The 12,841-nt window shown below is 41.2% G+C and overlaps 1 protein-coding gene across 1 annotated transcript; it reads right to left on the minus strand.

Moving 5' to 3' along the window:
• Positions 1-225: 225 nt before the first annotated feature.
• Positions 226-1,643, minus strand: LOC101579685 (pyruvate dehydrogenase (acetyl-transferring) kinase isozyme 1, mitochondrial-like). Its single transcript, XM_023707290.1, is given in 3 exon segments — positions 226-955; positions 1,068-1,243; positions 1,245-1,643. Coding segments are annotated over 3 exon segments (1,239 nt in total). The 5' UTR covers positions 1,578-1,643.
• Between the last annotated feature and the right edge of the window lie 11,198 nt (positions 1,644-12,841).

Below are 12,841 nucleotides of genomic sequence, written 5' to 3' on the forward strand. Positions count from 1 at the left end.
AAATATGTTCAATTAATTTTGCAAATATACATGTAAAATAGGTGTACCCTTATTCTTTAGGAGGTTTAACAGGCACAAATAGAATTCAGTTTCCATTTATTCTACCCAAAAGAGTTATTTGTGAAAATGACACACAAAGCATTTGGTATAATACAGTTCTGAACAATATCTCTTCCAAATTTAACATCAAATCCACACTTGAACATTGCAGATGTCCCAAGTGCATCAGGTGCTGAGGAACGTTGTCATGTCCTTTGGCTCTCTGCTGGGGACACACCAGTCATCAGCCTCGTGGTTGGTATTGTAATGCTTCCAGGCAGCTTTGTTATACACTGGGAGTCTTTCGATTGATTCTGTTGACAGAGCCTTAATGTAGATAACAGCATCTGTGCCGTAGCCCTCCAAGGAATACAGTTTCAGGTCCCCTTGGAAGTACTGTGCATACAGACGTGATATGGGCAATCCATAACCAAAACCAGCCAGGGATGCCGCTCAAGAAGTCTCCACTCGTGGCCGGGGTGCAGTCGAATACATGTAGTTGAAGAGTCTGTCAGTCTTTCTCAAAGGGACGCCACCTCCTCGGTCACTCATCTTCACAGTCAAATCTTCGCTACCCAGTGTGACATGAACTTGAATAAGGGGGTAAACACCTTTGTCAGCATGGTGTTCCATAGTTGTTCTCATTGCATTCTTGAAAAGTTCAAACACCATGTGATAAAGATGGGATGGTACATAAACCACTTGTATTGGCTGTCCTGGTGATTTTGCATTGAGTTCTTCAAGTTCTAGTTCAGGAGAGTTAATATAATACAAATCACTTAGACCCCTAGCATTTTCATAGCCATCTTTAATAACTTCAACTACATCACAGTTTGGATTTATGCTGCCAATGTGTTTTCGATGAGATGGACTTCCTTTTCCCCCAAACAATAAAGAGTGCTGATTGAGTAACGTTCTATTCTATTTTATTTTATTTTTTTTGAGGAACCAGGGATTGAACTCAGATTCTTGTGTTTGCCAGTCAAGCGCTTATCCTACTGAGCCATCTCCCCGGCCCCTTGAGTAACATTCTAATTGAAATGCGACTCATGTAGAATGGATCCAAAAAGTACTGAACGTTCTGGCTGGTGACAGGATCCACCCGGAAGCTCTCCTTGTATTCAATCACACCTTGGGCCCTTGTGGGAATGACGTCATTGTGTCGGTTTCGGATTCGTATTACAATATTTGTAAAGCTAAACAAACTCATAAATAGCTTTCGCATCTTCAGCACTTTTGTCCTTAAAATCAAGAAGCTCTTGAAGATTCTGGATATACCAGCTTTGTACCAGCTGAACGGATGGCGTCCTGAGAAGATTATCGGGGAGAAGACTTATTTCTTTCATTATATTTGCCAATCTAACGGGTAACTCTTGTCGAAGAAACATAAATGAGGTCTTTTCACAAGCATTCACTGATCCGAAGTCCAGAAACTGCTTCACGGAGAGCGGCGACGGCGAGAACCGCGCGTAGAAGTCCACCTGACCCGGCACGCCGCGGTCCGACACGGCCCCGCGCAGCAGCCGGGTAAGCTTCATGCCGAGCCTGGCCGGAGCAGCGGAGTCCCCGGCCCAGACCGCTACGTGCGGGACGTGGCTGGCCGCCGGGGCGGAAGCGCTGTCCTGTTCTTGGTTTTTAAAGACAGGGTTTTGCCATGTTGTCTAGGTTGGCTTTGAACTTGAGATCCTTTTGCCTCAGCCTCTAGGCTGCTGGGATTACAGGTAGGAGCCACCATCCCTGGCTTGATGTAAACTTTTTAAAGGCATAAATGCTTTTTAAAAACTAACATAAAAAAAAGAAATTAACATCATTTAGACTCTTTTATTTTCTACTTCAGAGACAGGAGAAAGTGCCCATATGTTGTCATTATTTTTACATATTATAGCTGAGGAAACAACATTCTGAGAATGTAAGTAGTTGTACAAGTTGGTAAATAACCTCCCTGTCCACCTCCAGGCAGTGACAGGACTCTGTGCAGAAACCATGGGAAATGTGACAATGTTTACCTTTGAATCATCTCTAGAAGCCCTGAGAATAGAGCTGGGGACCAACGGTGGGCTGTGGATCCAGGTTTTAGGGAAGCAACAAAGGCTGCAAATACCCTTGTCTCACAAATACCCTTGTCACAGGAACAGGCCTCACTTCTCTGATCAGCTTTCAGCTGGCTTTCACGTTCTCAAGGTTATGCTTGTCAGGCTTGATGATCAACAAGGTTGCAATGAGTATTCATAGAAATTGGTGCAGAAGTTAATGTCCACATCCACATGAAACACAGGCAGAAATGAAGACAGTGACAATTACCAGTCTTGACAGAAGGGACAGAAGCCTAAACTCTACAAGGAAATGTTTGTAGCCCTCATCAGCGCGGTGCTGCATATCGCAGATAATACAGTCATTTAAAAATCACAGGGTCTAAGCGTTATGGAAATGACAATGACAACTTAAGGACAGCATGCTGAGAAACATGTACTGCTTTTCTGCTTGGCTAGGAAATCCCCAAGTCCTTGGAGCAGCCAAGTTTTCCTTTATGTCTGTAAGATATAAATCTCAAATTCTTTCCAAAGCTTCTTAGTTCCTGGATATTTATGGCCACTTACTCATGAAGTGGAAGAATGAAAGGAAAGAAGGGAAGGCAAATGAGCTCCCAACTTTTACAAATACTGTTTACTTTTTTCTATATTTTCTGAAGAAAAATAATGATACGGGACACACTCACACAGTCCAGAGGATGAGCTCTATTAAAGAGGCAACAGCGAGCAGACAAGCTCACTGCACACAAAGAGAAATAAATATTCAAAATCTGTATGTGAGGAAATTCCAGAGTTCCAGTTGTATTTGGTTTTGAGGTCAGATATAGTACAGGAGGCTAGACTGCCTGCTCTTTTGATGTCCCTGATATACATCTCTGGCCCAAGACCAGAGGACTCCTTCTGGAGGAGTCTTTTCAGGCTACTTCTAATTAGAACCGAGCTTCCAAAAGAAAGGTAACCTTTAGCTTGGGTTTTATAGGGGCGCATGAGGTGGTCTGGATGCTTGTACTCTAAAATTCATAAGCTGAAAATCTGGTCACCAGTAGTGTTAGGTGGGGTCTTCGGGGGTGATTCGATATTGGGTGACTGGAGTCAGTACCTTTATAAGAGAAGCCCCAGAGAGCTGCTTTGCCCCTTTCTACCACATGAGGGCGCAGTGAGAAGACACCCCTGGGCAGGAACTGGATCTGCCTGTACTTTGATGATGGATTCAACAGCCTTCAGAATTGTGAGAAACAACTTATTTTTGCTCATAAGCTACCCAGCTGACAGGATCATTTTATGAAGACAGAGGCTGTTACCAAAATTATAGGAGATATATTCAGAAAAGAAATTGGTTTTTATATTTTTATTTATTTCTGTGTATCACTTTTTTTTTTGGCGGAACCGGGGATTGAACTCAGGCCCTTGCGCTTGCTAGGGAGGCGCTTATTCTACTGAGCCATCTCCCCGGCCCAAGAAATTGGTTTTAAAATGCCACATATTCATATGAAGAGAAGATCTTCAGGTAGTTATTATGGTCAACAATAATAACAGTTATACATGTATGTGCGCTTTCATTTAATGTTGGTGGCTACTCTGTGAGGTGGATACTGCTGTCTTTATTTCATGCATAAGGAAACTGAGGCTTGGAGAATTTTAGATGACTTCAGTGGGTAATGAGGAGCGAAATCAAACCTCGTTCTTCTGTGATGAAATTATTTACTTTTCTAGCACTTTGTGTTCCTTTATTTAAGACAGAGTGTATTACTGGAGAGTTCATGCATAAATATTATTTTGTCTCATCATTTTGTTTTCTTCAAAGGATGAAGGGGCTTTAATCTTGTAAGGAAAATGTTGAGAAGTGTTTCCAGTTAAAAATTAAAAGGCAAACAAATCTGAAAGTAAGGTTCTGAGTTTTGACCACTAATTAGAATGTGAAAAGAAGAGCTTGGTCAGGTCAAAACTTAGTGTGTGTGTGTGTGTGTGTGTGTGTGTGTGTGTGTGTGTGTGTGAAACCTGAGCCATGATGTGTTAGTTAGGAAGTCATTTGTTTGCAAATAATAGAAAAAATAGAGAAGCCTGGCCACAACGACTGCACCAAAATAGATTTATTTATTTTTTTCATAATGGGAAGTCCAGAGGTGGGAATCCTGGAAAGGGTAGCAAAGTCCCAGTTTCTGTTAGCTTATCCTTGTGCATTTGTGTTCAGGTTTGTCGCCACTTAAACATTTTTGTAGTGTTATAGATTACTGTAGGAGCAATACAGCTATGGTGCCAAAGTTTGAACCAGAAGACTATTTTTATCTAATGGCCCTTCTCTTACGAAGATTATGTCATAGTCCTGTGATTCCTGTTGGCTTATCTTGGGGTTGTCTGTCCAGCCACAACGTGGTTTTTCCTTACCCTTGTGACCCTTATGAAGGACATTAGGTGTCTGTAGCACTTTGGCCAGTGAATGGCAGGATGCCTGTGACCACACAATGGTGAGGCTTCCTGGGATCTAGTTTGTGCCTCTGTTTCCCTCATGTTCAGGGCATCAGAGTTACAACAGAAGTGCATTGAAGTCCCTTGCTACAGGAGCTGCTAGTCCTAGAGAGGGAGCTGGGGCCATGGAGGTACTGGGGCTGGCTGGGACTCTTCCTAGGAGTCAGTGATGTCATACCCAGGGAAACCAGGAAGGAGAACTGGGACACAGAAGCCTTAGTTGAGGAGAGAGTCCTGTGGTTGGATTTGCTAATCTAAAAGAATGAACAAGAGATATCTATGTGTAAAAAACAAAATCTGGGGAGATGGGACCACTGGGAGCTGAGGCAAAGAATGGGTGCTAGCCTGTAGAAGGCACAATCATGAGACACAGTCGGGTGGTGTGAATGTCAGCGAGGATGGTAGCGGTCGGTAATGAGTGGGGAGGGCAGTAGAGGGAAAGTGGTTGAAAGCATACACGTCAGATTGTCTCAGTGCTGTGGCTTGTCTGTCTTACATTGGTGGTCTGATCCTAGCCAGTGAGAAAATAAGGTGCCTGGGCATGGCCAGTAAAACATTTAAGAGGTGATTCGAAGTTCTGCTATTACCAAAAACCTGCTTTCTAATCTACTTGGTGCAAGGTGTGCCGGTCTCTGTATACCTTCTCATTCCCTTGTTTAAAATGGAGACATTTCCTAGTTTGCAGCTCCTTGAGGAGATGAGTCCAAATAAGATTATGTAGCTCCTGGAATTCCACTGAGGAAAACAGCTATGTAAATTCAATGTATTGTTATTCATGACATGTGTGGTTGAACGGAAAGCTCTAGCTCCTATCAACCATGCAAGCCATAAAATTAGACCTCCTGTGCGTGCACAGTAATGCTTCGACAGTAGGAGCCGCACACTAATTTTGCCTTAGAGAAGTGTGCTTATCCAAAGTTTTTAATATACATTTTAAAAACTGGCTTGAGTTTGCTGCGAAGTCACATCTGAGAAAAGCATCTGAATCAGGAGAATGTTTACATACAGAACTATCTATGTCCTTTATGTGCTCACCAGGCGTTAAGTGTGATCATAAAGCCAAATGATGTAACAGTTTTTGTTTCCACATTACTAATTCAATTAAGACATGAATTCTAATAATATGATGACAAACACACTACATTTCTGAACATGCCGCACCCACATTGTGGGCAATGTCTGATTCTCTTGATTTTTTTTTTTTTTGTTCTTTATCAGTTGCAATTTTTTTCTTTGTAAATGCATTCTGGGTAACTTGTGCTGTTTTGAGAGTTTGCTTCTCCGATAGAATTTGCAATTCTGCACCCAGAGTTGTGAGATGCTACAGTTTAGATAAACGGCATGGAAATACAGAGGTTATCTATGTAAAATGATTCATATGGTAGAATAGGGACTTTTGTAAAATGAAAAAAAAGTATATTGCTATTAATCACACTTTTATATTACTTTTTTCCCTTGACTGAGATTTGTTGCATTTACCGTTGTAACATATTTCCAAAACACATTAGTTAAATGGAGTTGAAAATCATGCATGCATATTTTATGGGAAAAATGCTTAGATATATTTTCAATTTATAGCTATAAACTATGGCTTTTCTTGAATGATAAAAAATATTCTGGCTCATTTAAAATGAGCTACATAATAAAAATGATGTGCAATAATAATTTTACAATGCTTAATAATATAAAGTATTTTATCTGAAAAATGCCTTTGAAAAGATTTTATGCATAATTCAAATGCTTCTGTCCTATATAGAAAATAAGTGAGCAATACGCAAGTGGAATCACAAAGTCAAAAGAATTGATAAAATAATTTAAAAACAGTCCTAGTGATTTTTGCCTCTGTTCATAGAATTAAGAGGCAGTGACATGTTAGAGGTTTTATGCTTCAGGTAACTGGGAGAAGTAGGGTGGAGTGACACCATAAACATTAGGTCCAAACTTTCTCTAATATAGGTTTTTTGGTTTAGAAAGGAGGGATACAAAGGGTTATTGAAGTTTGTTAAATATGCTTCTTATTGTCAATGCATGCCACTAAAGAGAGTTTGCCCCAGCTCACACAGGAGAGGGGCTTTCAGATCTTCAAGCAGATACCTGCCGGGAGAACCTTTAACATGCAAAGTAGCCCAGGGACTTGGCCTGCAGCCTCATCCCCATCAAAGCCTGGAATCCGGAGGAAGCCAGCACAGATCCCTCCCGGGTGTCCCTGAGCGATCCCTAGCAAGGGGCAGGAAGACAGGCTGGAGAACTGTAACGTGTTTGTTAATGAAGCTTGGGCTACTGTTCCTTTAAAATTAAAGTCATTTGGAAGATGTTCATAGTTCCATTCCTAAAAACAGGAATGGAGAGTCAGCCCCAGTAGGAGCAGGTTAGTTATAGGGGAAACTATGATTTTTTTTCCTGATGACATGATAAAATGCTGGCAGATTAAAAAACAAACAAACACAGTCCAGTAACTAGATTGTACCTTGTAAGAGGATGCTATAATATATTACTTCTTTTAGTATAAATATTCAGTCTGCTGCTTGTGAGCTTTGTCTGTTTAACACTATAATTCTGTTTGAGGGTAGTTTTGTTTACACTCATGAAGGTTTTGGTTGTGCTGTCTGGCTCCTTCGAGTTGGGCAGCCCTAACCCCTCATTCTGACTCATTCTCCCAAGACAAGAGGGACAGTTTCATAATTTATAAGTTTGGTGCTCCTCTGAGGGCATTTTCTTAATAATGTCATTTTTAAGGAAGGCATAAATAAGGCAGGAACCTGCTGAACATGGGGTAGAAATGATTTCAACTGAAGCCATTTTTATTTCTTAAATTATTTAATTAAAGCCATAGAAAATTCAGAGGGAGCTCTCTATGGGGGGCCCTAAGCCTCCTCTGGAAGGCAAGTTGGTTATTCTGGCCAGTATGGTCTTACTCTCTCAGATCTATAATGGCAGCCCTGTCCTGATGGGTCAGGCTTAAGTTTTGTTGCCTGGTACTAGGCGGGAGAGATTTGGGGACAAGGAGCATAGGTAGACTCCCCCTTTTCTTCTTGCTTTCTCTCCTCCTGGATTTGTCCTCTTTACCTTGATGTCTTTGTCTGTCAAGAAATCTTCACCTATCTCTTTGCTGGGGCTAAGTATGACTTTAACACTTTAGAGATCTCAGTGTTAGGGGGCTTTTGGGTCCCAAAGTAATTTTTTTTTTAATGTGTTTGGTCCAGGGTCGCACAATGCAGCTCAGACTCAAAGCGATCCACCTATTCCAGCCTCGCCAGCCCTGAGATTATACGGTGTGTACAACCACACTGGGTCTTGGTGGCTGGCTCAGTGAGCCCGGGGACAGGGCTGGTACTGCGTATTGTGCTGCAGTGCATGCCTAAGCAGGCGCTTAGTTGGCTGAGTGATCTTGCTGGCTCATCCCAAAGTAATTTCCACTGGGTTCTGGGTGTGCTTAGCAGAGAACGAAAGAGGCAAGACCCAGAGAAAAGGCAGCAAAGTCGCACATTTATGAAAAGGTGAAAAGAGGTATGTTGGGCAGAATGAAAGCACACTGGTGAAAAGTCTTACAGAGGCTTGGAAGATAACGGAGAGGAATTCCTCAGTTCTCCTTAATGCAAGAAAGCATTTGGGACAGTTGTCCTTTCAGAAGTTCACTTGGGCTGGTGTCAGAGTAAAGCTGTCCTGTCAAAGACTCCTTTGGTTTCACGAGATGTAAATGGAGAATAGAAATGGAGAATAGAAATGAAGAATAGAGAATGGCCTTGTGTGCAGGACTCAGGGACTGCAGTTGTTCCAGTTTCTGTGTTCTATGTGTGTGACCGGGTCTCCACGTGGAACAGGCTCTTTATGGTTGTTTAACCTGCTTGCCCTGCCCTGATGTCCTACTTCATGAGTATAAAGCAGAGCAAACTGTGCCACTCAATTAATATCCACTGGCTAATTCACTTTAGGGAAAATTTTAATGGAGCCTAAATGGACAAAGGGGTTTGCTTCCTTGCAGCAGTATTTACAAAGTGTTCAATATAGCTGGAAGAATGAAAGTGTACTTTAATGTAGGTTGTCTTCGGTTCATCCTTTTACAAATCAAAACCGAGACATCTGACTTGAGGGTCACTTTGTTCCCTCTACATGTCACACTCACTCTTGGGACCTCCTGGAATCCTTAGTTAAGTTTAGGCAACTTTGAAAAATCACTTTTTTTTAGCATCAATTTTGTTTTTGTCATCCGTTGCCATTTACTTTTTTCTTTTCTCCATAGTTTTATTGAGAAACAAATAACAATGAGACAGTTTCAAGTCAAATTGGTAGGAGAGTTTCAATACTTAACACATTGCATACTCTCTTCCTAGTGGTTATTTGTTGTACAAGATGCAGATATGATATCCTATTTACAGACAGTATTAGAACAAATCCCTCTATTTATTAAGAGAATGTAACTATATATCTATCCTAACCATTTTGAATACACAAATACAAAATGGACATTCATCTGTATCCCCTTTTATGTTTAGTTCCGTCATTTGAATATTATAGGTATGTGAACTCAGTAAAACATTCCAAAAGAGTCCAGTAGTCCATAATAGTATTGGGTCTTCCGCTTCACTGGCAATGTCAGAAATTATTGGCCTGAGTCCCCTACAGCTCAATGTAACAGCACGGCTTTACTTCTTATACTTCGTTTTTATACTTTTCTGCTGGATGGTTAAGACCAAGATAAAGCAGGACCTATGCACCAAGAGTAGTAGCTTTTGGATCTGATAAAGTCAGTGAAATCCCCCAGGATTTATCCTGAGACCCTGTACCTCAGGTTGTAGATCTTTTGTCAGTGTCAGCCATGTGGATGAGTCATGGCCATTGCTTGGCCAATGTGCTCTCTGTGAAAGCCTGAGAGACTGTTTTCTCTCCATGTGGCTCTCCTTAGGCACACTCTACATCATCAATCACTTTCCTCTTTGGCCTCATAATCTCCTTGATCAGAAAATTTGGGACACAACTAAGTTACATGACGTTACAGTATTAATTCTTCTATGTCCTGAGTCTTAATTGATCTTGGAAGGCTAGGGCCAAAATGTTGGCTTTCCTTGTGGCCCTCCTTTTTCTTTAATTTTTGGTCACAAACTTTGGTTGTTAACCTTCCAGAATGTCATTTACTTTGGTTTTATTTATTTTTACATAAAAACTTTATTTATTTGGTACAGGGTCTTGACACACAGCTTGAACTTGTAGGGATCCTTCTGTCTCAGCTTCTCCCATGCTGGGATTACTGGCATATGTTACCATGCCTGGTTCTGGGCTGGCTTGGTGCACCTGGGGTCCCAGGGCTGGCATGGCATGTGGTACCAGGGATGGAAATTGGGACTTTGCACTTGCCAGGAGTATAACCACTGAGTTATTTCTCTAGCCTTACCTGAGCAACTCTCTAGGAAAGCGTTCTGTGGATATAAATAAATAATTGTCAATTGTTTGCTTATGATGAGAGAAAGCATGTTTTGAAATTGGAGGTTAAAGCCAACATTATGGCTCTAAATTGCGTGTCTGCGTAGAGGTGATTTGCTAGAGGAAGAACCTAGTCCAGGTGGAGAGGGCCAAGTAAGAGGCCTCCTGGGCTTTAGCCTACACTTTTGATTGGAATCTATGATGATTTTGTAACAGAATGTAAACCAGTTAAATGTTTGGCTGGTAACAAAAAAAAAAAAAAAAAAAAAGAAAGAAAAAGAAAATAATGAGTGCATAGGAGGTGGAGTGAAAGATTTAGAAAGATTTGTATCAGCTTTGTAACTAGACTTACACATGGGAAATAAAATTTATTGTTGCTAAACATTGAACATTACTCTGGAGGACTAAAATAATGAACACAGTAAAAATAAATAGCATTGAACTAACTAGAACAGTAAGCCTTCCAAAAGAGCACTCTGGAGAGAGGCAAGAAGGGTTATTCTCTAATGCTACCTAGGAAACATAAAGCCACAATTCACCTTCGCAATAGCATTAGGCTAATTATGCTCAGCTAGCAGGGCAAAATGCTTAGCTCTATGCGAATTATTGACTCTTTCCTCCCAAATTCCAAAGGAAGCATCAATGTCAGTTGAAATATACACCTCAAGATTTGTATCCCCAAGCTATTAAACACATAGCAAAAAGTATAACAACATAGTTTGGGTTAGAAGATGATTAGGAAGATTTCAATTCACCATGTGTTAAATGTTGCACAAACCCATTAGACCTTGAGATATTGTCTAGGAAAACAAAAATGACAATGAAAAGTACTAGTTTAGGGGGGAGCCATCCTGGGAAATAGTAAGAAATTCAGCACCAGAGACATTCATGGGCATAAAATATGTCAGACAATTTATTTTCTTTTTGATGTGATACTGGGCACACATGGTAGAAAAAAAACATTTGTATCTTATCAATGTGTTTTTCTCAGATGGTTTGCCATTAGTACATCACAAAAGAGCTTTGACTCTTACAATAAACATAGTCATGTTTTTCAGGGCCTCCCCAACAGGTCCATATAGTCATAGGCTAATTGTTTAGGACAGTATCAAGTTCCTCTATTAACTAGGTGTTGAGTTTCAAAGTGTACCTCTCTTTAGGAATAAGATTAGTTTTTCCCCCTGGATTTTCTACAAGATGCTATTGGGTGTACAGGTCACTGGTCCCTAACACCATGAGAAACCAGCAACACACCTTGGTTGTGTCATTTAGGTAGAGCTTATTGCCAAATGACAGAGAGGAAGAACAGAAGAGAGGACATGAGAAGAGAAGAGAGCAGAGGAGGAGAGGAGAGGGGAGGAGAGGGGAGGAGAGGAGAGGAGAGGGGAGGACAGAAGGGAATACACATTCAAGCATGAAGCTGGGCAGTGCCAAGAAGGCCCTTACCCTTAATGAGGGCTCAGGTTTAGTTTCCATGATTAACTGGGTCTTTCTAGGAATATTCTTTCCTTCATCTGTGTCCTTGTTCGTTTACAAGGAAGTAGTACTGTACTGACCTATTAGGTCCTTGTTATTCCCTAGCTGGATGTTTTCCATTTAGTCTTTTTTGAGATCTTGAGCTTTTTCTGTTCTTCACCAATAGCCTGGATGTTGAACAGACCCTGGATCTTACTAGTGAGCTCATCGAGTGTCACATTTTCTTGAGCTAGAGATTGAAGCTCTAAGGTTGTGAATCTTATCTTTGGCAAAAGATTAAGAAATCAATGGGAAAAGCATCTCCCTGTCTTTGCTTTTCAAGTAGACCCTAGGGGTTGTCTCCAGGCCTGCTAAGGTCTAACTTTTTGCCTAACACTAACTGAATTTGTTTTTCTCCATCGGTGCCTGCTCTGAAAAGTCATGCTTGTATGTATTATTACTGCCTAGAGGTTGATAAGTGGATTGAAAGCCCTAAAGAGGTGTTTGGAGACTGTCTTGGTAGCAGCAGATCCTAAGTGGAGTGCTGTGGTGAAGATTCTGGCTTTTGCTTCAACACTAAAACACTGTTGGGCTTTGGGTCTGACAATTAGCATCTCTGTGTCTTGGTTTCTTCATTTACAAATAAGGAAAATGTCTTTCTTTGTTTCAGAATGTTCTCAGGGCTCCCTTTTATCCATTCAACCATCGGGCATTGTTAGTCCAAGGGATGAGAATAGGAAGTCCTGCTGCTGTCGCCTTAGGTCTTATCTAGAGTGAGCGCTGGGAAACATTCTCTTAAAGGGGAAGATAGCAAATATTAGACACTATGAGGCCAAGCCTGTGTACTTACAGAACATTTGAAAATATTACCCTTAACAATGTAAAAGCCATTGTTGAGCATGGTTAAGAAAAGAAAAAATCCAGGTGGCAGACTCGATTTGGCCCAGCTGGCGTTATCTACATTTATTTATTTATTTATTTATTTATTTATTTATTTATTTATTTTTGTATTTAGTACAGGGTGTACAGGGCCTCACTACATAGATCAGACGTGTAGTGATTCTTCTGTTTTCAGCCTCCCAAGTGCTGGGATTACAGGTGCGTGTGCCACCATGCCCAGTCTCAATCGCTGTCTCAGGGCGCCCCGGGGTGGGGTTGGCAGGCATGCAGTATATCAAACTCGGGTCCCTGCACCTGCCTAAGCAGGCACTTTAATCCACTGAGCTATCTGGCCGGCCCTTTGTCTACCACTATCCTAGAGAATAATATAAAATAATATTTCCACATGCAAGCTACAATGATAGAAGCAGAAGATGAAACATTTAGCTGTGCTATTCACTTCCTTGAACTGCCCCGACCTTTGAGTTAAGGTGGCTTCTTGTTTTGGTTGTGTGGCAACTGTCCCTGGGCTGTCCTTTTCATCTTCCTCCTCT

The sequence above is a fragment of the Octodon degus genome, unplaced genomic scaffold (genome assembly GCF_000260255.1).
Source record: "Octodon degus isolate 3935 unplaced genomic scaffold, OctDeg1.0 scaffold00286, whole genome shotgun sequence".
Classification (NCBI taxonomy): domain Eukaryota; kingdom Metazoa; phylum Chordata; class Mammalia; order Rodentia; family Octodontidae; genus Octodon; species Octodon degus.